Genomic DNA, 25,066 nt, shown 5'->3' with positions numbered 1-25,066 from the left:
CATCCCTTGGGGTGGAAAACTGGTCGGGCCAGGAAGTAAATCTGATGTGGCAATGGGGCTTCCTTCTCTTTTCTTAAGTGACCTTTTTTTCCTGCAGATTGTGGTGGTCTCCTGTGGACACTTTTGAAGCTTGGCTCCTTCCATGGCTTCCCTGTATGTGCCTGCCAGCTCATGTGCCCCCCCCCCCCCCCCCCCCACACACACACCAGGGGCAGCGCTGGCCCTTGGTCAAACTTGCCAGCTCCTGAGCCCAGAGTGAGAGCAGTGCAGGCTCTGTGCCAGAGCTGAGCTTCCCAGGGTTTTGCAGGCTCCTCTCTTTGCAGCCTCTGGCTACAGGCTAGTCGCTGGGTCCCAGCTCCCCAGCAAAGCCTCCAGCTCTTGCTACTGTCACTCACTGTTTCCAGGACTGTTGACATTGGAGCCCGGGGGGGGGGGAGGGGGTGATGGCAGCTTGCCTCAAGCTGCCTTTTTTTTTTTTCCTTTAAGTTGGGTTGGGGAAAAAAATTATCTTTAATTGTGCTGTTAAACCACTACAAAGCCTGCAGCTAAAAGTGCTGAAGGAGGAACTACCACTCACCCACTGCGTGGCCATTGCCATGAATGGCAGCATGATACCTCCGGGGGTGGAGGGCAGGACGGGATGCTGGTTTAAATGCAGCAAATGTTTTTCTAGAGGAAGGAAAAAAAAAAAGAACCTGTTCCCTCCCATGCCAGGGAAGCTGGGCACCTGATGAAAAAAAGGGGGGGGTGAGGGGGAAGCCACCAGTGGAAATGCTCCAGCCTGACCTTGCCGAGATGAGCGGCCCGGGCAGGCGCAGCATGTGCCACCGTTGCTGGCTGGCAGTGCAGAGCTTCGGTCAGCGATGCCAGGGCTCCAGCCGCGGGTGGCTGGCAGGGGGCTGGGCCCCGTGGCGCTGCGCTCTCATAAAGCCCAGCTACAAAGAGGCACAAGTGTGAGCAGCTGAGGAACTTAAGTGGGCTTTTTTTTCAACTGGCAGGAGCAGGAAACCGGTGCACACATGCTGCCGGGCATGGCCGGGATGGCCCACGGCCGATGCCGGAGGGGAACGCTCATGGGAAGCCTATAAGAGCTGAGGAAACCATGCAAGGAAAGCCAGCATAGCCCTCGCCCCACTGGCACCAATGTCCCCCCACCCCGGCAGCCTGGCTGAGGCCTGCATGTGTGCGAAGGCTGGGTTGCGCTGTCCCATTGCCCCTCTAACCTGGGGCGGGTGTTAGACATGACACCAAAAGAAGAAGAGCCAGGAGACGGGAGGCCTGATGCAGGTTTTTTTTCTGTACATAAGTGTTTTTGACACCACAGCCGGTTGCTTATAATAAAACAGAAATCAGAAAGAGCAGCCAGAATACACACCCAAAGGCAAAAAACCCTCGGCTTCAAAAAAAAGGAGCTGTCCGGCCCCAGGGAGGGGAGGCTGGCAGCTGGGAGTCCAAGGGGAAGGGAGACATCTGCCCTGGCTGGGAAGAAACACAACACAAAGGAAAAACAAACAAAAAAACCCACCCAACGCTCCCATCACGGAGCAGGGGAAGAGCCAGGAATAAAACAACACCTCCCCTCCCCCCCCAAAGAAAAGAAAAACAGATTGTCCCATCCTCAAGAGTCCTGTTAGCACCTGTACAATAAAACTGTACCATCTCGGTGGAGCAGAGCAGCCCTGCTCAGCACGCCAGCAGCGGGCACTGGGGCGCTCTGCCCCCCCCCTCTCTCCCGTAGAAGCGCTCCTGGGGAAACAGCAGGGGCAGGTGGAGCAGGGAAAGGCCCGGTGGAGCCCACGCGAGGAAGCAAGGATGGACCCATGACGGCGAGCGAGCCCCGGGCAGAACAAGCTGCCGTGAGCCTGGGAGCTGCTGGGAGTTGCAGGCTGCAGCTAACGGGGGCCGGGGAGCAGCAGCATGAACGAAATGTGGGAAGGAACCCAGGGCGAGGCTGGAGCAGAGGGGCTGGCGCTCAGCTGGCCTCACTCATGGGTGAGGGAGTGCCTGCAGCAGAAGCCAGCTCTGAAGATAGGAGATGTGGCTGTCCCCAGGCCCCCTGTGGAGCTGTGGAGGACAGGGACCTCCCAGCTCTGCAGCTCAAGGGCTGAGCGCTCCAGCGCGGGAACGCTGGCCTTGGGGAGTGCTGGAGAGTAGCCAGAGGAAGCCCCTGTCCCCTAGCCCAGAGCTCACATAATCACAGTGATACAGACTCAGCAAAAACCAAAAGGAAACATTACAAATTAAATACTAATTAAATAAATACTATGGAAGACATTGGGAGAGGGAGGGCAGAGAGAGAGGCGCAGTTCCATGGGGGCAGGCAGGGATGGGCAGATGCACCCGCTGCCCCTCACTTCAGCAGAGCAGGAGCCCTTTGCTGCCCTGTGAGCTCCAGCTAAACACAGCCCCCTGGGAGAGGGCTTCATCTCCTGCAATAGCTGGACAGGGCTGGCAGGGAGCTGCCACTGCTGCTGCTCATCACAAAGGGACCCTGGGAAGTCCTTGGAAGCAAGTGTCATCTCTCCCCAGCTGCAGCTCAGGCACCATGAGGAAAGGACTAGCTGGCCAAAGACTGGGGTCCCTGCTGCTGGCGCTGAGAAGGCTGCTTCCCGTTGGTCCTTATTATTGCCTCATGATGCAGGGAACGGATCCGTCCCCGTCAGCTGCTCCAGGCCTCGTACTCCACTGCTGAGCCCAGCAGCTGCAGCAGCTCAGGCTCATAGTGCACGAGCTCCACTGTCTCTGCAGCGCCCAGCGTGAGCTCGGGGCTCTCCAGCACCTCGGTCTGGACCAGCACTTGGCTGAGGGAGACCTGGCGCTGGAACTCCGCCTTGGGCAGCGTGGCGATTTCGAAGTGCGGAAAGCGAGCCTGGAATATGCGGGAGGATAGCTTTAGTCGCTTGAGAACGTCGGAGAAGAGGAACCAGTTGCAGGGCCTGCAGGGAAGGCAGGAGAGTCAAGCGTTAGGGGAGAAAGGGTCCATGGGCACGTTTCCCACCTGACCACGCTGGCCTTCCCCTTGCTACAGTACCAAGATGAGGTCCAGGCACTATCCCTTGGACCCTGCACTCAGCAGTCTGGACAGACCATGTGTACAGATCGAATCTAGGCTTCTAGACATGCCTGGTTTTGAATGCTCCTTAAAACATTCAAATCAGGACAGGAACATAAATGTGTAAGTTACATGTTAAAAGAGCATCCTGGCAGTTAAAAGAGCTTCCCTCCCTTGCCAGCAATAAGCCACACTAGGGGCTCCATTTCACTCCCAGTCATTTCTGCTGGGCACTATGTATGTCCTGTTAGATGGGCAGAAATTGGCAGAAGGGAAATTTGCTAAACAGAAAGAAAAAATGGCATTTTTTCTTTGCTCCCCCTGCCAAATCACCTTTCTCCTACCTGCAGTTTAAGCAAATGCAACAGTCCAACAATAAGCAGTCACAGAAGGTAGAGAGGGCAAGACTGTTCACATACCTGTGTCTGATCACAGCAAAATATCTATCATCTAAGCTACGATTCCAGTGCTGTGGCCTCATTTAGACTTTCTCATCACAGGAGGAAAACGATCTATTCAGACCCATCAATGTAAGTTGTTGCTGACCATTGCTGGACAAAAACAGCGCCAGGAGCAACAGCAGAGGGAGAAGAGAGGGGAGGTTTCCTGACAGGCATGGCATACGGATACCACACAGTAACAAAACACGTTTGGCTAGGCTGTAGGATTATATGGGGAAATCTCTGACTAAATCACTCTGCTCCCTGAGGACGCATAAGTCTATCTCAAGTTGTGCAGTGGTGTTGGCCATGCTGTCCCACAGCCAGAGCTCTCCAGGAAAGTCACTAGTGGTTCCCTAGAGAATCACACATTTCCAAACACTGGCAGTGTTTCCACAAGGGGCTGTCTGTAACTCAGTATCTCTAATCCTAATTTTAAGGAAAATAACCATCTGAGATACATAAGCTGCTCTTAGCCTTGAGGAGCTCAGATGATTGACATGCTGCCATCTGTAAATGGCATGCCAGTGCTGTGACCACCAGTAGTACAGAAGCATATGCACCAAGCAGCTGACAAAAACAAACTTCTTCCAGAGAGTTTGGGCTTTACCTGCACTGCTTTTTGGTTTTGTTTTGAAACAAAACTCTGTCCTTTCTTAAACCAGGAGGGCCTTTCCTTGCTTGTTTCCCTTACCTATATGCATCCCTCACCTACAGTCCCTCAGTCTGTCTCCCATTTCCATCTCCTCTGGCGGACATGACCAAACTTCCTTTAAGTGCTGAATTAAGAAGACCAAACCAGGACCTGCAGGACTTCACTGGCTTTGTGCTCTATACTAGCCAGCAGTCAATGATGCCCACGCTGGGATTTCTCTAAGCACATCTACGCTGCAGGAGCACACATCTAAGCAAGTCCCTTGCTGTCAGCTCCCTCCACAGTCCCTGGAGAGCTGATCAGTCACATCCAATGGTTCATCTCATCCTGAGCTTCACTCCTGCCTTTGGTTAAATCCCACTGTGCAGTATTTGCTGACTGTAACAGGAGGCCATGGGCTTCCCCTCCACTGTAGCATCAGTGTCCCCCAAATTCTCTCTGCTTTAGGAAATGATACTTACCCCCGAGAGACTGACACTTGGAGGTTATAGCTGGGAAGCAGTGGCTTGTCTGAGAACTCAAACATGAAGTTGTCTGATTCTTGCTCATCTTCCTCCTGGTCTGAACTTCCTGGAGGGTTGTGCAGGAGATCACATCCAATGCCATCCTTCCCCTCTGAGATAAGCAAGACAGACATTGGCATTAATCACAATTTCACTCCAGCCAGCACTCACTGGTCCCTGGGGAAATGACTAGTTACTTCCACACTTCCATATGCACCTGCCCACAACATCACAGCAAATTCAAGAGCTAAATCACAGGGGCTCCTCACACTTTCCTTCTAGCCCTTCATTTTGGAGAATGAGCGAGTGCTGGCTGCTCTGCATGATATGCTGCCTGGTAGCTCCACTCTGACTGTTAGGTTGAAAGAGCAAATTATGTATAGTAATCTTCAGGTCTGCACTGATCCCACATGTGAGGCCATGTACTACCTGCTTGCAAGATGAGACTGTTTTCTTGGCTCAAACGCACACTGACATCCCAAGTTCTTCCCAAAACGGCATCAGTCATTTTCCCGCTCCTTTGCTAGCACAACCATCCTCAGCCTAGAAGTATATGCACCAGAGGGGAAGGAGGTGGATTATAGGAGCCTAGCAGACAAAGCATCTTTAAGGACCATGGTTCCTCTAAAGCAGGTCACTGTTCTCTGCTCTTTGAGCACTTCTCCACCCAGATCTCACTCTCGACAACTGTCAGCAGGTTATGTAGAGGTGTGTGCCAGGAGCTGTGTGTACATAAGGACTGCAAGATAGTGCCACCAAATTGTGCAGCAGATCTGGGGGCTTATACAAAAGAACAACAATAAGGATGACTTTAGAGAAGTAGACCCACACATTTCTGGCGTAAGTCTTTCTAAGAGGTATGTGAGCTCTAGCAGTATTTGCTTGCATAGAAGATGGAGGATAGCACATTCGATCAGAAACAATGTGAACACAGTTAAATTTACTATTCACCAGTTTGGAAAGCATCTGTTGAAAAATAACTTGCTGTTAGGATTTTATTATCAGGAGGTATGAATAGCCTTGGGTTTTCAGAGTGTTTTTGTCCTGCTGAGATAATACAGCTCCAAAAACTTTCAGAAAATACATTTAGATTCTATAGAGAGAAATCACAGCAAGTGTGCTGGTAAGCAAATAAACCAATCATGCAGAAGTTTAACACCATGCATAAAAGAAAAAGCTGCACAGAAAGTGTTCTTATGCTGCATGAACAAGATCCAAGTGCCACACTGCTCTATGAATAAATGCAACACCTAGTCAGAATGTTATTTTAATAGAGAAACAACATCAGGCAATAGAAGACATAGGCTCAAACAGGGTCTCAGGAAACAATTAAGTCATTTCTAAGTCCTCCAAAAGAGAAAAGTTTCTAAGAAATAGAAAAACTTTTTTTTTTTCTAACCTTCAAAACTTATTGTAGAATAGGACAAAAATAACTGATACGAATATTGGCCTGATACCACTGCTAGGCAAAGCTTAAGAGTGCCATGACTGAAGTATCCTTCTTGGGTAACCCAGGAAAAAAGAACTAAATGTATTTAACATGGCAAAATTTATGGTTCTGTCCTGAGAACTCCTTTCACTTGGTCCTGTCTACTAGCCTTACTAAAGGCTTCAGATGAGAACAGGAACATCCTGTACCATCGCAGAGAAACACAGCGACATCAGGCACAACAATGCTAGTTCCAGGTGTATAACAAAACCTTAGAGTGGGACATTGTATCTGGAGCAATGGCAGTGTGAAGCGCACGACACTAATGAGTTTACCATACCCAAATCTCAGAGCTCCCACCCCCTGGTTTCTCTCATTATCCTGTGGCCCCCAGGGATTTACACACCTAAGGAAAACCATGGACAACATTCCTGCTTCAAAGAATAGAAACGCATTGGGCCTGGGATTGCTCCTTCCAGCCACAGTGACATGCAATGCTTTGTGCTTTAGCTGGCTACTCTGATGGAAAAGGAAACTCTGAAGAATTGAATCATTAAAGGAAGAGAAGCATTTCTGCTGAGCTGGTTTGCTGCCTTTGACAGCTGGGAGCAGACCAGTTACTCTGCGGCACAACCAGGTATTTCCCTGCCCTGGGGAAAGTCTGCTCTCAGTGACCAAAGGTGACTGCATAAGGTAACTGAACCCATTTCAAAAACCAAAAACAACAGAAGCAACAAAACCGCAAGAAACACCACTACAAACAAAACAGCCCCTTGTCACTAGCTTGGGCATTTGCTCTTCCTTGTGTGTTCATATGCTGCTCTACAGTATTGTCTGTCAAAACACAGGTGACAGAGGTACAATAGTGCCACCTCACTATTGCTGTAAGCTCATCTAGATGTGGATGAAAGGAAAGGTCTCTTTCTGTGCCTGCTGAACATGGACCTGGCAAGACAAAGGATTACTTTCCAGCTAGATTAGTTCCCTGCCTCGCAATGACGCTGTCAGGAGCAACACTGGGAATGCTCCACACAAAGGGGTGTAAGGAGCTCTGACAGCAATGTGCAGTTAGATCAGCTTAGAGAGATGATGGCAGTGATCCCAAGCCAGAGATAGAAGTATCCCACAAGCTACACTGAACCCAGGTAGCTCCAGAACATTTTGTGTAGCTGGCATTCCTCCAGGGATCATCAACCTTGGGGCTGGAATGGACCAGAGTTCTCCCAAGTAATGTGGAACTACCTGTTAAGCTCTAAGGCACCTGAGATGCAAGCATTATCCCACTAAACACTGGAAGAATCTTTCTACTGGAGCAAAAATGAAAAGATGTTCCTGAGGATGTGCACAGGCAGATTCACGCTGGGTGTGTCTGGCTTTTTAATCACCTTCAGGCAGCACAGGACAGAAGGAAGACAAAACCTGACAGACAGCACCAGGCAAATGATGGAGACCCAGCAGAGGTACATTCACAGTGACCATGATTTAGTGTGAAGTCCCAGTAGAAGAAGTAAGACATGTTTAATTTAACAGAAAAGGTAGTCTTTTTCCGTCCTTAAACAATCCTCCAAAGAGCATAACTGAGGTCCAAGCAGAGGAAAATTAAGTGCTGTCACCAGCATTTCCATGTTTTCCTATGGACCCTTTCCTCACATTAATCAAGCACCTAAGTAAGGTCCTTGTGAGCAGCGAACTAGTATCGCTGTTGGCATTTTCAGGCCCTGCATCTGCCAAAAATGGCAAGAGCCGGGGAGGGTTTGCCTACTGAAAAATCAGTGGAAACTGTCTTTTTGCCTACTGGAGTGGAGGACAGAAATGTGGAAAGATACAATGAAAGACAAGATTTTCAAGACAATCTAAGGAAGCTGCAAGAAAAAAAAAAAAGAAAAAGAGAGAGAACTACTGAAGCAAGCAGCTAATTTGAACCAAAAGCAATTAGGCTGCTTAGCCTTCCAAGATTCATTCTTTCATTTCAGGGTATACAAAAAGAAGAAAACAAGATGGCATGTTCCTGAATGACTTGCATGTGGTAGGCAGTCTCCTATGGGGTATGAGAACTGGCAGCCTGCAATCCCATGCCAAGATCTTGAAGAGGAAAAGGCACTGATGAATGGGACTTAAGCACATACTCAGACTCAAATATATAAGCTCACTAGGTTACCAAGAGCTCAGCCCTGCTCTAGTAACCAAAACCAGTCAAACCTTCTTACCTACAAAACCACCCACAGTTTTCCTTCCTTGCTTAACAGAGAAATTCAAGAGGGAGTCAGTGATAAATCAAAAGGAGTAATATCTTTAAGATATTACAGTCAAACAAAAGCTATCTTTCTCTAGGTAATAAGGATTCTTCGCAAAGGATTGTGACAGCTTCAAGAGCTAGAAATCTAGAGGAAAGAGACTCTGGTTTGAACAGCTTCCTTGGCATGCCTGAGATGCAAAGGCCTATGGACAAAAAGTTTTCTTAGAAATACAGAATTTCATCTGTTCTGAAACAAAGAGACATCAGGGTCCTTCCTCCAAGGATATGTCCTCTATAAAAACTAGCTTTCCAAATGCATCCAACTTTTTTTTTTTTTTTTTGATTTCTAAAAGGAGGTCTAAAATGACAGTAGAAAACAACTAAAATCAACAGCCTTTGAGCTTGCCAAGAGCAGAAACAACCCAAGTCTTTACAGAGGACTTGATAGTGATGATCTACTGTCTCAGATGTGGTTGGGAGGGACTCTGCATTATTTCAAGAAAACTCCCAAACCACCTTCTTCAGAAAGTCTTTGGCAGTAGAAGATACAAGTCATCCTTTCACTGGAAAATGCCTGGCATTGTAAGGGAAGGAACTCCTCCAGACAAATGAAACAGAGGAGAGGGGTCCATAACGCCAAGGCACAGCTGTCCCACTGGATGGGCAGCTCTGGGAACTGGAAGTTCAGAACTGCTATTAAGGAGAACACCTCAAAGAAACAATGATTTTCTTCGATTTCCTTGGTTTTATCTTGATGACTGGCTAGCAAGGCAGTAACAAGAACTACACTAGAATAACCTGCTATAGGATTGGGACCCAAGACTCCCAGAAATCACCAGCAGCTCCTAGAGTCTAATCTTACAGCTTTCACCTGACTTAGAGGGAATCAGGTGTGCCATTTCCCAAAGAAAGACTCGCTTTCAGGAGCGATGGAAACTCCCAGCATGTAACATAATGGTGGAATCTCTCTGCACCACACGAGCTGAGAGAGAAGCTGATAGAGCAAGCAACACATCATTATTTAGCAAACGTACCTCTTTCTGCTCTGCAGGTGTAAAGGAAATGGAAAGGACTGAACTTACCTAGTACAGAGCTGCTGTAGAAGTCCCATGCTGTTCGAGGATCCCCATCCGTACGGCCCTCGAGATCCAAAAGGTAATCTAAGAAGGAAAAAAAAAAAAAAAAAAAAAACAAGAGGGGAAATGTATATCTACTGGTCAAAGTGTTATCCTGGAATGCATATTTATTGCTCTGGGGAAAAGCAAAGGAGGTGAAGTGTTTTACTGTATTTTGCAGCTAGATGTTATGGCAAAGGTTGAACTATAACTTGCAAAAAGGGTGCCTCACTCAGGAGGGGACAACATGGCCCTGGGGCTGAGAAGATGAAATAGAGGCTGAAGGAGAAAACAGCGGATAATACTGAGTGGTTGGAAAGGAGGGTTCTTAGAATTGTCTCAAGTTCAACCTCTAACAAATGTATGTTGTTAAGCCCAGAGCATAAGACAGACAAACAGACAGCTGGCAAATCATACTTTTTCAAAACTGGAAAATTTCTCCCTTGTATCTGTGTGGGAACTGCAATCTATTTCTAGTTGTTTCTGTCCTCTTTGCTGTTCTACTGGAGCCACAACGCTCTGTACTAACAGCACAGAAAGTAGGCACTGCTTCACTCTCAGCTACAGTAATGCAAAATGGTCCTTTGTAACAACAGCAGGCAAGCAGCATTTGGGCAGGAACAGTTTTAGAGTAGATGGCATCATTACTTGGCAGCAAAAATATATTCATTTAGGCTGTCTGTAGAACCAGGAACTGCAGGTGTTGAACTCAGTGTCTTCTTCATTCATCCACAGCCTTGTCTTTATAGTTATGTGATGATAACATTGCCAGCATTCTTACCTTGTACAATAAAGACTGAAAAGTTACCCGTATCTTATTTGAAAAATGATATACAATTCTGTAACTAGAAGTTGCATTGTAAAAATGCACATATATAACATGATAGAGCTAAAATTATTCAACCTGCTCAATGCTGCTCAAGCACTTCTCAACTTCGTGGGCACCCCATTTGAGATGTAAGCACTGCCACCCGCAGGCTTGCTCTTACCACAAAGGAAGCGCTTCATCACTTCACTAGTGGCAAGCTTCACAGCTGTCTGTCCAGAGTACGTGGCCAGAGTGGGATCAGCACCATAGGAGAGTAGAAGCCACATGGTTTCCAGGTTGTCATTTGCTACTGCATCGTGGACAGGCCTGCAAGGACAGAAACGTTAGCAGGTAAAAAGGAGATCAGAAGAGTCCACAAAGCAAATGATCTGTTTCTTGTTAAAACAAATCTAGTGATGGCTGGCAGTTCTTCCCAGAAAACTGTCCCTTGCTCACTGCCCCATGCCGTTCAGTGCTTTCCTCATGTCCTCCCTCTTGCTTGCTTGCCTTGTGCCATCCTGTGCACTGCAGTTCACGTTGGCGCCATGTTCCAGCAGAATGTGCAGGATATCAATCCAGCCTCGTGCACAGGCTTCATGCAGAGCTGTGTAACCAGCGTTGTCACGGTGGTTCACATCACTACTCTTTTTCTGCAGGCAATAAAGCACTACATCCTGCAGGAACAAGATCAGTACAGACCTAGTTACACACAAGCCAAAATGGGGCAGCACAAGCCACAGAGAAACAAAATCCTCCAAAATTCACCTTGTAGCCCAGGCGGGCCGCTCGCTGCAGAAGGGTCTCCCCAGCATTTTTGTTCACAATCAGCCGCCGAGCTTCAGGAGGAATGTGCTGAGCCACAGGTAACTCAGGGGAACTCCCTGGGCTTTGTGAGACCCGACGGGACTTACAAAGTGGCCACAAGTCCTGAGGCTTCTTCAGAGAGTGTATTTTGGGCTGATTCCAGCGTCCTTTCACCTGCAAAAGAAGGGAATACAGCTCCTGGGCACATGTAGCCACGGCTTACTAACAGGAATCCCCATCTCATTTCTCCCCACATACAGTGTCCCCCTCATCAATCCAAGCCATACCTTCCCCTCATCACAGATCCCTGCCAGGTGTTTGGTTTTGCATTTGCGTTTTCCTGATGGTTTCTCCAGCTCTTCTTGGATGGGAGAGCTGCCCGAGTGCTCCAGAAAAAAGCCATTTCGGAAGTCTGAGCGTCCTTGAGACTTTCGGGGAGATGGGGAAAGCCTACTTCTCAGTCGTAACTCTGTGCCTTTGCCCTGCCCAGACTCCTTCTGCTTCCGGTACCTAAAATCTAAAGGAGAAATGGGAATGAGGAGCTTCTATCGGTGCAGAACCAAAGGGCAGCAATCCCAATCTCTGCCCATCAATCAAAACAAACTTATCCTTGCAAATCTTTGATGGCTACAAAGCTGGAAGTAGAGTCATTGCAGTGAGAACAAGCAGAGTGAGGACACAAATTCTACCCATCAGGGATGGGCTCAGAACGAACACAAGATGCACAATGTCAGACAGTCATCCTGGCCTAAAAAGGCCAATCCTATCGAGATCTAGAACTTGCATGCAATGATTAAGACTTTTCTTTAGGTATGACAGTCAGGTGGGTCAGGGTCTCCCTGGGCAAGGAATCCAGTAGGAAACAGCCCAGTTTGTCAGCATGCTTCCCATTAGTTTGGTCACTGCATGCTGCCATATGGTAAATTCCCCTAATATCTGCAAAACTAAGCAGGTCTCACATGGGACACCCCTTGCAGAAAAAAAAAATTTTGGAAGGTATCCCCTTTACACTGTGGAACAGTTGATATTTTGCTGCCTACAAAATCAGACCTTGCCTTGCCTTCTCAGTCTTCCCCTTAACTTAAGTAGTATATTAAAGTTTTATTTAATATACATGCAGGCAGGAAGTAGCACAATGCCTCAAGGGAAATCCAAGCTCTTCTTCCTTGCATTACGTGGAACTGCAGGGTTGCTCATTATGTCCTAAACATCATGCAAGGACATGCACTCTGGTTCACTTAAATAGGAACAAATTATAGAAAGGGCATGACAGTAACTGGAAAACAAAGTATGGAATGAGAAAGTAAAGCCCCATAAACATGTAACAGCACAAACTTGCGTGATGCATTTTGATGCCTTTGCATCTCCCTCCTTGCTGTATATCAGCAGTGTTGGAATAAAACTGGTTACAAAGGAAGAACACCATGCAGACAGCTTTTGGAAATCAGAGTCTCTCAAGATGGCTCTCTCCACAGCTTTGAGTACTTCATTTGGAACAGTCTTTTGCTTTATTTGTAGGTAAATGGCTAGGAGATGTCCTAGTAGGTTAGTTCAAGGGATCAAGAGAGTAATCCCCAGGAACAGAACGTCTGGTTCCCTTAGGGACACCACATGCAAGGCGGACCCTTCTTTCTCTAGTACCCAGCCAGGTTTTGTAGAGATCTAGGAGCAGTATCTTCAATTTACGTGCTGTGCTGATATTTTAGGTTCTCCACATCAAGCACTGCAAGTAACTTCCATCCAGGCTTGTTATTGCTAGGAACCAGGGGCTGTGCATCTTTCACAGAAAAATGGGTTTGACTGAGACACCAAGGAGAAACACAGAAAATCTTGAAGCATGCACATATTAAGCATTGTGTGCTATAAGGGTCTCCACATCTCAGGAAAGACGGAGTAGTGGTGAAGAGAGGCAACTAAAATGACTGAGGGTGGAGAACCTGCCTTTTGAAAGAGGCTGGGACTCCTCAGTCTGGAGAGAAGGCTGAAGAAGATGTGATCAAGGCTTACAAAATCACACAGGGATAGATTACTTGAATGCAGAAATCTTATTCACCCAATTCTGCAAGACAAGATATAGGAGTACTCTATGAAATAAGAAAAGACTTTGTACAGCATGGAGTGAACTTCAGAGATTTACTGCCACCAGAGGCAGTGGAGGCAGATGATATCAGCAGGACCAGAAAGAGTTTAGACAAATTTATGGACAATAAACTCATAAAAAAAATCATAAAAGGATTGGGCAGGGACATCTTCTTTGAGGTCCCTAATGCAGCTGCTCTGGATGCTGGGGAACACCAGGGGGCTGGAGCCCAAGAAGTGGCTGTCCTTCCCCTGCATGGCCTCTCTGCTTGCACTGTCTTGGAGAAAACAGCATGTAGACAGGTCCTAGCCTGACACCATACAGCATACTGGATGTACTTAAGCAAGAAACAGGTCAAGTTTCCTTAAGAGAATAGGCCTGCCTTGCTCTGAACAAAGTAGAGCTCATCGTGAGATGTTACCTGGGTTGGTAGTTCTATATTCCTACTATATAGAACACAGTATTTCTTTTTTAAATTTATGCACAAGTATTAGACTGTACTTAAGAAAAGTTTTAGTCAATGATAGTCAATTGTCAAGAAAGCAGCACATGGCAGTCACTAACCTGCTTGCTCTTTTGGAAGAAGTCCTTGGACAGAGATTTTTGCTGGGCTGTCTGTAACACCATTCTCGACCCTTTTACAAAGTTGTGACACTTGAGCAACTAAGTCCAGGGAAGTGTAGAACGAGTTGAGATACTCCTCCCTTTTGCATATCTGATTTGATATCCCTTTTGATATCCGATTCCTTCTGCCAATGCACAGGAGGTCTTTTTGTTTTAGACCAAGACTTTTAAATCAGTCCATCAATGCATTATTTAATACTTTTAATACAATTAAAATTAAAAATTTTAATATAATTAAGATTTAATACAATACAATTCAATACATTTGGCAGAAAGCATGTCTGTGTGAGAGAACATGCTCTCATTGCTGGACCGCTGCCTGTGGGGAGGAAACAGATACGAAATGGAGTGAGCCTCTGAATAGTGGGGAATGGGATGAGGAAGAACCAAGTCTCTGGCTGGTGCATGAAGAGAAGATGATGAAAAAAACAAAAAATGTGTGCCTTGTCTTTAGCTGACGTGATCACCACTATCAGCAGTAAAATGACAAAGAATGCATTCATAGATGAACGGGCTGCCCAGCTGATCAAAGTGGTCTGCCCAAAATCCAGGGTGTATTGGTCAGAGAGAGAAGACACTTCCAATGAATCAAAATATTACCTTCACCGTCAAAGGGACGGAGCTTCCTTTATCCAAGTGCCTTGAAGTCCTAATCATTTTCTGGCTACACTTGGATGATGAGTGGTATCAGCAACTAAATACTGAAACTGGTATGCTTATTTTAAGGTGCCACTCTTCCCTCAGAGGGGATCCGGCCACAACAAACCAGCCATTTGTCAGTGGATCACTGCAGCTCACATCTAAAGACGATGCAGAGTCTTTAGCTAGTACTGAATGCAGCTATCTACTTTCTCCGAAGGCATGGGCTGGCCTCATGTCCCTCTTGAGCCTTCCAGGCACCTTACAATGCCAGTGTAAAGCCTGGGTCCTAATCTCCAAAGCCAGGAATGCCTCCTGGCCATGAGCTGAATTTCAGAATCCAAAATACAGAAGCTTCCACATCTGAGGACCAAGTAGTCTCTGAGGGAAGCAGGCTATTGAACCTTTCTTAAGGGAGGAGAGACACCTTTAAGATGTGTAGTAAAGCTCCTGGAAAAAAAATCTCTTCAAATGTTGCTGAACTCACACCTTCTTTTCAGGCTCCATTTCAAAGAGGCTTCAGTGGGAGACAGTCTAAGCAATGCAAAGATGCCAATAAGCCCATCAGAAACTTTGCTACTGATTTCACACAGAGGCAGTCAGACACTACAGCAGGGTAAAACTATAACAGAGCATCTAGCTTTGGAGAGCACACAGTAGGAGGGACGTGCTTTAAAAGCACATGTATATGAGACTATAGAGATGAGACTAAGGGAATTAAACACCTAATTGGCTTTCCACCCGCTCTGGACAGCCTACAGCAGGTTTTTAGCAGTATTGAGGGCTAGGACACAAAAGAAACCCTGTGACTAACCTGAAACAACAGAACTTAGCAGGCAATGTGCTAACTAAGCATCCCGTTCAACAGTTTTACCTTTACAGAAAGCACACTCATTGAAAATCACCACTGGTCAGCTGCTTGATTCAGATCACACAGAGAAAGAGATCTTCAGAAGCACAGCACCGTTGCTCTCTAACCTAACCTCGTCAAGACTGCCCTTTGCCAGGCCATCTTTACTACTTACTACATTGCGCCTCAGTAGCATCTCAGCTTCTCCTGAGGACTGTCAGTCTGAGCACTGATGCAGTGTGGCAGAAGGCATCAGGTCCACAGTCATTGCATCACTTCCCAGAGAAAGGCCTAAGAACAGGAACAGCTGGCAGCCCTTGGAGAAGCACTTCTGCCACGGTGGCACTGCAGCAGAGGCATGTTCTTCTGCAACACTGACAGAAGTTACCTGTGGGATAGCTCAGGCAAAGCTGCACATAGTCTGGACTACCAGCCAGATGTCAACACGTGCATTTGGACATGTATGTTTTGCTGGATGAATACCATCCTTGCTTCCAACAACCTCAAAATGCACCTGAATGGACAGAGATAGCTGGCCGACAGATACCTCAGAATGTCCAGGAAAAGGGAGTGCAGAGACTACTAAACCTCAGGGAAACACAGATCACAGATTTAGCTTTGATCACATAGTCAGGGCAGTTATTGAAAAAAAGTCAAAGAGTGGAAGCAGGGCAGGAAGCACAACACAGGCAGGTGGCACAGCTTTCTCCTCTTAGCAAAACTGCAAATTTGAACCACAGCGCCACTTGCAACATGCTGACTTTGTTAATCTTCTCCATCATGCTCCGCAGTGCAAGCCTGCAAGTTAACCTAATCAAGGAAAACAAAGCACAAAAAAGGCCAGCTTGAACTGCAATGGCTCCACCTCTATTTTAGCCAGGAACACTGAACACCTCCCAGGAGTCCATACTTATCCGTAAAAAATCTGCTGTGTTACCTCCTCCAATTCTCATTTGGTACTTAATCAGTACCTAACTAGCCACATAAGATGGTGTTCCCTACCCTAAAACGTACTGTAAATATTCTTTAAAGAGCTGACCAGCTGAAGCGATCCATGCAAATCCACTGCCCTAGTTGTAATGACAAAAATCCACCAAATAAAATGGCCTTGGGCCCAGATGCCTGGTACCAGAAACCCCTTCCCAGACTGTACCTGCTTTGGATTTTCGCCTCCTGTGGGGGTAGCCCACTTGCTCCTCCTCTCGCTCGGTCAAATATTCCCCTGTCTGGTATTTACGACTTTTCTGCCGTCTCCTTTTCTTCCTTTTGATGTGGCTGTCATCTTCCTCCTCCTCATTGGGCTCCCACAGCTGCCTGGGTGCTTCCACTCTCCAAGGCAGTTCCCGGGCCCTCCGCAAGTGACAGCCGCTCCTCTCTGACAGAGACCTGTCCCTGGCCCTGCGACTATGGTAGCGTGATGTCCTGTGGGATTTTCGCAGCTTGCGACATTTCAAGGACGTCTCTTCCTCCTCTTCCTCCTCCTCTTCCTCCTCCTCTTCCTCCTCCTCTTCTTCCTGATCCTCTTCCAATGGTAAAATCTCCTGACCAGTCACATCACACTCCCCTGTCAAGCTAGCAGAAGAGCCAGCAACGCTTCCTGAAAGAAAGTGGAATTTTTAACCAACAAAAAGAGCCAAAAATACCAGCAAGAAAAAGCCCTGTGAGGCAGGACAGAAGACAGAAACAAGGCCATGTAAACAGAGAAATGTTTCCACTCCACCCAGGACTTATTTGATCTGAGAGGGCAGCAAAGTACCCTGCCCTCGCTCAGCAGTGATGTCTCTGTCCGGGACCCATGGCAATGACTCACCTGACTGACTACGCGTTCGGCTGCTCAGCACCACTGGAATGAAATCCCGGAAATTGTTCTTGGGCTTCTTCTCAAGGTAACCTGTGGAGATAACAGAGCCTTGAGAAACAATACTACTGAAAAGTCAGAGGGAAATTTGTGCAAGCAAGACTGCTGGCCTGGAAAGGGCAGTCCAGCATCACATTTCAGCTCCATCTAGAGTCCCAATCCACTGTGGGGAGCAATCAACTCCAGAGCCATGCAGCTTCAGGAGAACTGCAGTTTGATGCCATGGCAGAAGAGCGCTAGCACTAAAGAAAATGCTGCAGCTGGACAGAGCAAGAACATATTGCCACCTTAAATTCACATCAGTACCTTCCTCATGGCTGTCCCTGCGGAGTGTTGGCAATGGGAACTCTGTGTTCGCTGGCCTCCTGCGCTTACGCTTCAGTCTGAGGCTGTTGTGATCTTTCACTGATCCCAAACCAGCTCGGCTTTCTCGCTGGCTAATTTCACGCAGATCATCATGGTGTTTTTGCCACTGCGAACGGAGGATACAGGTTAAAGCCTGAACTGCCAATTAACTGCACTGGCAGGACTAAGGACAAGGGATGCCAAAATGCTGTCCCACACCAACAATGCTGCTGCCCTTCAGCATTTTTGACACCCACAGAGCCCAGCAATTTGTAGATATCCAGACCCACTTTTGCCCTAAAACGTCTGCAGAGTCAGTTATGTCAGGTATTAACCCACTGTCAGGTAACGCCACAAAGCATGGATAGAGAGCCAATATAAGCCCCAGCTCTGCGCAGTGAGCTGCTCTCCCCAGCGAGAGCTCCCTCACTCCTAATCCTACCTGTTGATCTTTTTGATAACCCAATAGTCCCAGCTACAGCCATATTTGGCAGCTACCCCCCTCCCTGGCACTGGAGATCCTTCCTCGCAGCTTCCCACCCACCTTCTGGCCATGCATGTTCTGACTCGCTGATTTGCTTGCGGGCTCTTCACTGTCCTGGGCTTTGCATTTCAGTCTCTTGTGAGCCTGCTTGATATCCCCATCATGCTGCCGCTTGGTCTTGCAGCGCGCGCTGCCCTCTTGTTTGATTTGGCCCGCTGCCTTGAGCTTGACCTCAGTAAAGGCCTGGGCAGCAGCCCCAGCTCGCAGGCAGGCCGCAGAAGCAAATGACATGTCACACTCCACTCGCTCTTTCTTGATCCTGCATAGATCCACTTGACGCACGCACTGGGGCGGTTCTGCAGCCGGCTGCTCCTGGGAGCTTTTACAGCTTTCCTCCTTGCGTTGACTCTCTGTGGGTGCAGTGGGCACCTCTGAAATTGTTCGCATGCTCTGTTGCCCTACTGTGGGCAGATCATGTGACAAATAGGCTGCTAACACTTGGTTTTTAGGCTTTGCATCCAGCTGTTTGAGGCTACAGCTCCCCTGGGGAGCCTCAGTCTGTATGTTGCTCTCCTTACTGGAGTCAGCCTCTGGTTCATCACAATCTTGACTTTTCTGAGGGTTTTCTGGCTTCCCCTTTCCCCCTTTCACATCCAACGGACCGGCCTGAAGAGATGGACCTACATTCAGTGGGCCTGGATTGGCAGGCTCCTCATACAGTTTGGGCAAGGTCCGGCAGTTCTTGCTCTTGGAGGCAGCATCCTGTTCCAGAGATGGGAGCCTGGGCAGTCCCTCTGGCGTGCTCTGGGTTGCCGTGCCAGACTCTGCAGGCTGCATGCTAGGAAATGTCGGGACCTCCCCTGCCCCTGAGGAGGGCTTGCAGGTGCTGCTTTGGTTTGGGGGCAGCTGCCCCACTGTGGAGATGCCAATCGAAAGCAGAGGGGTCTGATGATAAGGAGACCAGCCAAGAGGCAGAAGCTGAGGATTGGAAGGTTTCCCATTCACTGGGCAACGGGGGTAAACAGTTCCCTGGCCAGGATTCCAGGTAGAGATGTCCTTGGATTGACACAAAGGAGCTCCTGAAGCAACTCTGCCATGAAGAAGTCTCTTGGCAGGATCCTGCTGTCCCTCTGCACTGACCTGGCTAGCTTTCTTCCCACAGGGAATCCCAGCATTTCGAGGCTCTCCCTGATCAACAATGGAAATAGGCTCCTGCTTGGGAAGGTGGCGAGGGTCCCTACTGAAGCTCACATTGGGGTCCTTGCTGAGCAGCAGCGAAGCAGGGACAGGGTTGGCCACCCCAACATAGGTGCCTGGAATGGTGCTAATGAGTGTGGTGTTCTTCACCCAGGAGCCCTGCTCCCCATTACGTAGGAACTCAGGGAAGATGACGAAAGGAGGAGTGGTGCCCAGGCATGAAGTGACACTGCTACCTGTGCTCTGGGCTGCACGCTGGGACTTAGACAGGACTGTGGTGAGCAGTGCTTTGCCACTGGTATGCACGGGTGTGAGGATGGGCATCGGAGGTGTCTTCCGTTGACTGGGTGGAGGCAGTTTCTGGCGATTGGACTTAGAGGAGAGATCAAGAGGCATCTCACTGCACTCCGGAGAGGAGACCATCTCACGCTCTAGCTGCGGAGGGGACTTCAGAGGAGAAAGTGAAGTAGTAGCCCCCTGCACATGTGGCTCAGGAGCACCTAGGGCTCTGGCATGTGTACCAGTGCCCGACGAAGTGGCACTGCTTCCGCATGATGCTGACAGTGGAGGCTGGCTAGATGAGAGGGAAGGGCCAGCTGTGGATGGGGGAGCACCATCGGCAGCAGTTTGGGCACCACTTCCACTTGAAGGTGAAGAGCAGCTGAGCTGATTCACCTCCACAGACACCACTTTGGCATCTGAAGTCAAAGGTCTGGTCACAGAGAAGGTGTAGGGATAGGAGCGCAGCTCTGGGGAAGTAAGAATTCCTGGCAGGCAACGCTCGTGTAAATAGGAAGGCAGGACAGGGAGGGTGAGCGTGGAGGAGACCCCCAAGGTACTTGGAAGTGTAGCCACACTGAGTGGCTGCCCACAGCTAGGTGGAGGGATGTACACTAGTGGCTGGCTTGGGCTTAACACTGCCCCAGGCTGAAAGGACAGGGGCATTTTTTGCATAGCAGGGGCCTGAGATGTGGGAAAGCACACACTATTCAAAGTGAAAGTAGCTGGGGTGGAGGCTGAGGTGTTGCAGCTGGAAGCAACCATGGATAACGCCCCCTCTGCCAGCACTCCCAGCCCTTGTGCTCCAGAGCTTGGGGTGCTTTTCTCCTTCGCAGCAGGCTCACTCTCTGGAGCCGTGGAGCAGGCTGGAGGAACATCGGCCTGCTTGTTGCTGTGAGGATCTGCAGGTGTCCAGGCAGCATCAGCACCAGTGCTCTCCTGCTCAGCAGCTCTGGGGATTGCTGGCTCTTGCCCTCTGCCATCCTCCTGGTTTGCCAGAGGGCCCAGGACATCATCCTCTTTCACAGTCTTTCCCACACACTCTGAACTTGGCTTGGGATCAGGTAACTGCTCTTCCAATTTGGGACCAAGCTTTTCCTCCACCTTGCCATCTGAATCCAGCCCCTGGGCATTGCTGCCACCACTGCTGACTGCTGTGAGCTCCACCTGCAACAAGAAGGGAAAAGATTTTTCTTAGAGCTGTGCAAGTGGCTCCTAGTGAAGTAGGCAACACTTCCCCCCCCCCCTCCAGGCCCCTGGCAAGATGTTGAGAAGGCCATGTATGGGGAAGCAGCAGACACCTTTTGCCAAAACGAAGTGTTACTTCTCCCATACTCCAGTCAGGCACATCCCTCGAGTAGACAGAGCCCAGAGGACCCAGGTAGTGACAGGTGCTCTTGCTTGGCCTGTTCCATAACAGAAATGACTTACTGGGCCCAGACATGTACACAAGGAGCTCACCTTGGATAGGCTGCTGACGCAAAACTCCTGAGATCCCAAGTGCTGGGTGCTGCTTGTTTTAGACTCCTCATCAGAAAGTGGGGCTCTCCTAGATGAGGAACAAGATATGGCATTATAAAGTCCTGAGGTATCCTCCCAGCACCCTGTCCATTCCCGTCCCCATTTGGCACAGCAGAGCAGCTCGAAGTCTGCTGAAGTTTGCCTGCAGCTACCCCACCACACACCACAGCACAGCTACCCCACCAACACAACTTGCCTCCCTGACCCATCAGGAGCTGTACCTGGCCCAGCCAACAACTCTGCCCACTTACCTGACATATCCTTCACACGCAGTCGTGGCTGTCTGACAATACTTTTTCCTCCACGGCTTAGCAGCACTATGTGGCTTCCTTACTCGCGATCATTTTGACTCCCCAAGCCCCACAACAGTTTGGTCCAGCCCAGCTCTCCCACGCTGCCCCGTATTACTGCCCGGCCTCCACACACCTGCTCCCATGCCCTCCATTTTCCATGCAGCCTCTACGCAGGTTTCCAGTCCCACTCTCTCCATCTAGCCCCACCCTGCTCACCTCTCCTTCCACAGATTCAGCCTCATCTCTTGTTTCTCTGTCCTCCAGCCCCCTTCACTCCAAGTTCCCAACATCCCACCTCAGGCACGCATAGCCTGCAATACATGCAGTGTTTCTGCTGAGATGATTCTTGTCCCATACACAAGTGCAACTAGCTGGTGCCATTCTCCACTTGATGCCATTCTGTAAGCCAAAGCCATTAAGACATGCTGCTGATGTTCAATTCATCCCTATGACCAACACTCCATACGATTCATTGCTCCCACATGCCAGTGTAGAAGCCTCAACTTCAGGACCACTCCATGCCTTTCACCTCACAGGAGTCTCCTCTCCTTGTATCCTCCTTTCTGGTCTCTACCATCAGTCACAGTCCTCCAAAGAAGCCCTTCCCCAGGCATCAGGCTGTGTAGGTAGCCTCCGAATCCTGCCACTACAAGCGCTATGCACATTCAGCTCTCCAGCTGCCGTTGGAGATCTCTCTCCAGTATCAAAAGTGTTCAGGCCCAAGGTGTTCAGCACATGACTGAAGCAGCCACTCACCCTTGGCATGCAGTGTCCTACTAGCCTATACATTTAACCTCTTCTCTTTGGAAGACAGTTCCTGAGCAGAAAGTATAAATTCAAAATAAGGATTGTGAACTCCAGGGAAATGGAAAATACTGAAGAGATAACTGTACTCATGATCTGCAAGATGACTGGACAAGAGACAGCACTCGTGTGTTCTGTGCCCTAACCCTGAGCTACAGCTGCCCTAGCAGTATTTGCCAGATGACACTTCTCCAATCTTTAAGGGTCGTTATAAAGAAGCTGCTGGTGCTGGGAGAAAACAGCTCAGTTTTAATTTCTGCTGATGCCATGTTTTCTTCTGGTTTTCTGTGTCCCCCTTTCCCTCCTTGCCATGCTCTCAAAACCAAGCAACAGATGCAAGCTCTCCAAGTGAGCCCTTCTCATCTCCTGTGCTCAGCCCCAGGACTCTGCTCGCTTGGCCATCTCAAACAGCCTATGCTGGGATAGCAGTACCTACAGGGGATGGGAGCACTCCAGAGGCCACAGCGACTCCTACATCCAACCGAACGCCCTTGGGATTACAACACTGTGGCAGTCTCCGGCCACATCTGTTCCCCATCTCACACAACCGCTCAGCTGTACAGTCAGTGCTGACCCCCTCACACCACAGTAAAAGCCTGATCCCTTGAAAGGCCTTCTGTTCCCTCCCTACCACACAGCCTCCTGGCTATTACTCTCCACAGACACAGTTTGCCGTAGATTTCTTGAACCTCGGCTTCCCAAGTTAGCCAGGCCGCAAAAAGCTTAAGAGGATTGTTATTAATAAGGCAGGGGGGGGGGCGGGGATCAGATTGCTGCAGCAGGCGGCAGCGCACACCAGATGCGAGCTGAGAGATGCCGGGCAGGGCTGGCCAGACACGGCAGACACTGACCCCCCCGGAGCGCCACCCCACATCGGCTCCCGGCGCTGGAGAGCCATGGCGCCGGCGCCCGGGCGCGCTGCTGGGCCGCCGAGGGGCTGCGCTCGGCCCCGCCGCCCCACAGCAGGGCCTCGGCCGGCAGCGGCGCCCTTGCCGCCCCCAGCGCCGCCCCGCGCCGCGCCGCGCCGCGGCCGGGCCGGGCCGCGCCGGGCCCGCAGGCGGCTCCACCCCGCGGGCAGAGCCGCGGCGGGGCGCCAGGGGGCGCGCGAGCGCAGCCGCCGGCCCGCCGCCCCGCGGAGCTGGCCAGCGAGGCGGGCCGGGCCGGGCCGGGGCGTGCCGCGCCGCGCCGCGAGCCGCGCCAGCGCCAGCGCCGGGCAGAGGGGGAGCTGCGGTTGCACGGCGCAGCCCCCGCGGCGGCGCACCGGCAAAGGCGCGGAGCTGCCCACCACGCCACACGACAGCCCCCTAAGGAGCCGAGCGACTATCCCCGGGCGACCCCTTCTCTCTCTGTACCCTCCTGTCCTGACCTTAAAGAGGGCTAAAGGCTGAGGAAGAGCTTTTCGTTACAGTCAGCCTGGCTCGCTCAGCTCTTGCTCAAAACTTGTATTCGGGACGTGCAGTGTTTTATTACATTGCCTTGGCTTGCCTCAGCTCAGATGGCCCATGCACCACTGTTTATTATAAACTAGGAGCAGCTCGGGGCAGCTCAGGAGAGGCACAGGGCAACGCCATCCCCCAGCCCTTATCTGAGGGCCACACAGCGGGCCAAGCGGCTGCTGAGGAGTAAAGATGATCTCCGTCCCCATTTCTGCCCCAAACGAGAGCCTGAACTCTTCGCTGTCCCACTGTTGTTCTGCCTGGCTCTCAGAGGATATGCTGCCAGAAGTCTTAGTATCTGGAGCAAGGAAAGACGGGCATATACTGCCTTTGAGCCCAGAAAGTCTTTTTGGCTCTGGCAAAGGTTCTCGATGTAGATAACCTCAGGGAAGCCACAAACTAATCAGTCCAGAGAACAATACCCCAAAGCTGCAGGAATAAAAAGGCACTGCAATGCCATGGGACAGACCAGGAACCAGTCTCGATCAATTCTGCCTCCCAGCCCCTAATCTTCCTTAATCTCCTAGTTGGTGGCATGTCACAACTCTCCCATCTAATTGTTTGGTCTATACTAACCCTCCTAGGTCACTGAAAACTTTTCTTAACAGCTTGCCTCATGGTGGGTCAAGCCTTTTCCTTTTCCCAGTTCTTGCCCTGGCAATTAAGAGCACAGGTTTGATGAAGCCAATAGCACGTGCAAATGACACAAACGGCCTCACGACCCACCAACACCATAGATATAATGTGGTTACATGCAGCTGCGGGTTCCTCTGCAGAAAGCGGAGACCTCCAGTGCAGCCTGCCTGCACGCCCTTCTCACTGAAGCATGGGACACAGGCACTATCATACAAATGGCACCGTTTAACCACATATCCATTTCTCCCTTGCAGATCTGTCACACCTCAGCCTGATTCACCCTCAGCCAGCCCTTTTCCTAGCTTCTGCAGATCCCTAACTCATGTTCTCCACTTGCGCCTTCCTTGCCCTACCAAGCCGCCCACGCACCTCACCTCTCCTCGTTGAGGCCACACATGCGAATCCGCTCTGAGCTGGTCCAGTTGTGCACCCCGCTATAGAGAGGTGCTGTAGAGATCATGACAGCTGCTTGTCACCAACCAGGACCTGCTGGGGCTCGAGAGGCCACTCTGCCTGCAAAATCAAAGCAGAGAATCGGTAAGACTTTCCAGAATGCCTGCATTCAACTGTGCTGCACAGAGAATTATCCCCAGCTTTATCATCAGGCAGGCTGAGTCCAATGCCTGAGATGCTACAAGTGGGTCTGGAAAAAGAATAGAAGACATAAGCAGTGCCTTGGGACAGAATCCACAGCCCACTCACATTTAAAAACTTTTTTGCCAAAATATGTCAGGCTATCCCAAGAGTTTCACGCAGGCACCTTCACATCGATATGTATTCTTTGAAAGATCTCCCCACTTTGCCTCTCACTCGAGAGGGACTTCCAGCATGAGGGAGAGGCACAACCCAGAGCTTTAAGCAAAACGATTGCCTGTTAAAATGCTGACAGCCCCAAGGTTTCGTATTACGTTGATCAACTAGCTTGCGCCTGCTTCAGCGGGGAAACACTCAAAACAGCTAAGCAACTGGGAACCCTGG

At 49.7% G+C, this 25,066-nt stretch overlaps 1 protein-coding gene across 2 annotated transcripts; it reads right to left on the bottom strand.

Moving 5' to 3' along the window:
• Window positions 1-1,283: 1,283 nt before the first annotated feature.
• BCORL1 (BCL6 corepressor like 1) lies at window positions 1,284-24,557 on the bottom strand. 2 transcript variants are annotated; one of them, XM_062584921.1, is made up of 13 exons: window positions 24,463-24,557; window positions 20,860-20,947; window positions 17,983-20,565; window positions 17,400-17,565; window positions 17,046-17,126; window positions 16,389-16,832; window positions 11,330-11,559; window positions 11,004-11,216; window positions 10,746-10,912; window positions 10,420-10,565; window positions 9,398-9,475; window positions 4,609-4,762; window positions 1,284-2,936 (listed from the first exon to the last, which is right to left on the bottom strand). In XM_062584921.1, exons 1-13 carry the CDS (start codon window positions 24,546-24,548, stop codon window positions 2,660-2,662), a joined length of 4,713 nt encoding a protein of 1,570 aa, XP_062440905.1. In that variant the 5' UTR covers window positions 24,549-24,557; the 3' UTR covers window positions 1,284-2,659. The 2 variants fall into 2 exon arrangements, with proteins under 2 accessions (XP_062440905.1, XP_062440906.1); XM_062584922.1 differs by lacking the exons at window positions 1,284-2,936; window positions 4,609-4,762 and adding an exon at window positions 4,975-5,430.
• Between the last annotated feature and the right edge of the window lie 509 nt (window positions 24,558-25,066).

Source organism: Rhea pennata, chromosome 11 (genome assembly GCF_028389875.1).
Source record: "Rhea pennata isolate bPtePen1 chromosome 11, bPtePen1.pri, whole genome shotgun sequence".
NCBI lineage: Eukaryota > Metazoa > Chordata > Aves > Rheiformes > Rheidae > Rhea > Rhea pennata.
Note: the sequence above shows the minus strand (reverse complement) of the source record. Positions and strands in the feature narration are given on the sequence as shown.

Coding starts and splice junctions, on each gene's coding strand:
- BCORL1 (XM_062584921.1), bottom strand. CDS start 24,548: ATGATCTCTACAGCACCTCTCTATAGCGGGGTGCACAACTGGACCAGC. Junction 17,566..17,982: donor AGAACATGCATGGCCAGAAG/GTGGGTGGGAAG, acceptor CTCCGTTCGCAG/TGGCAAAAACACCATGATGA. Junction 9,476..10,419: donor GATGAAGCGCTTCCTTTGTG/GTAAGAGCAAGC, acceptor TTTCCTTCTTAG/ATTACCTTTTGGATCTCGAG.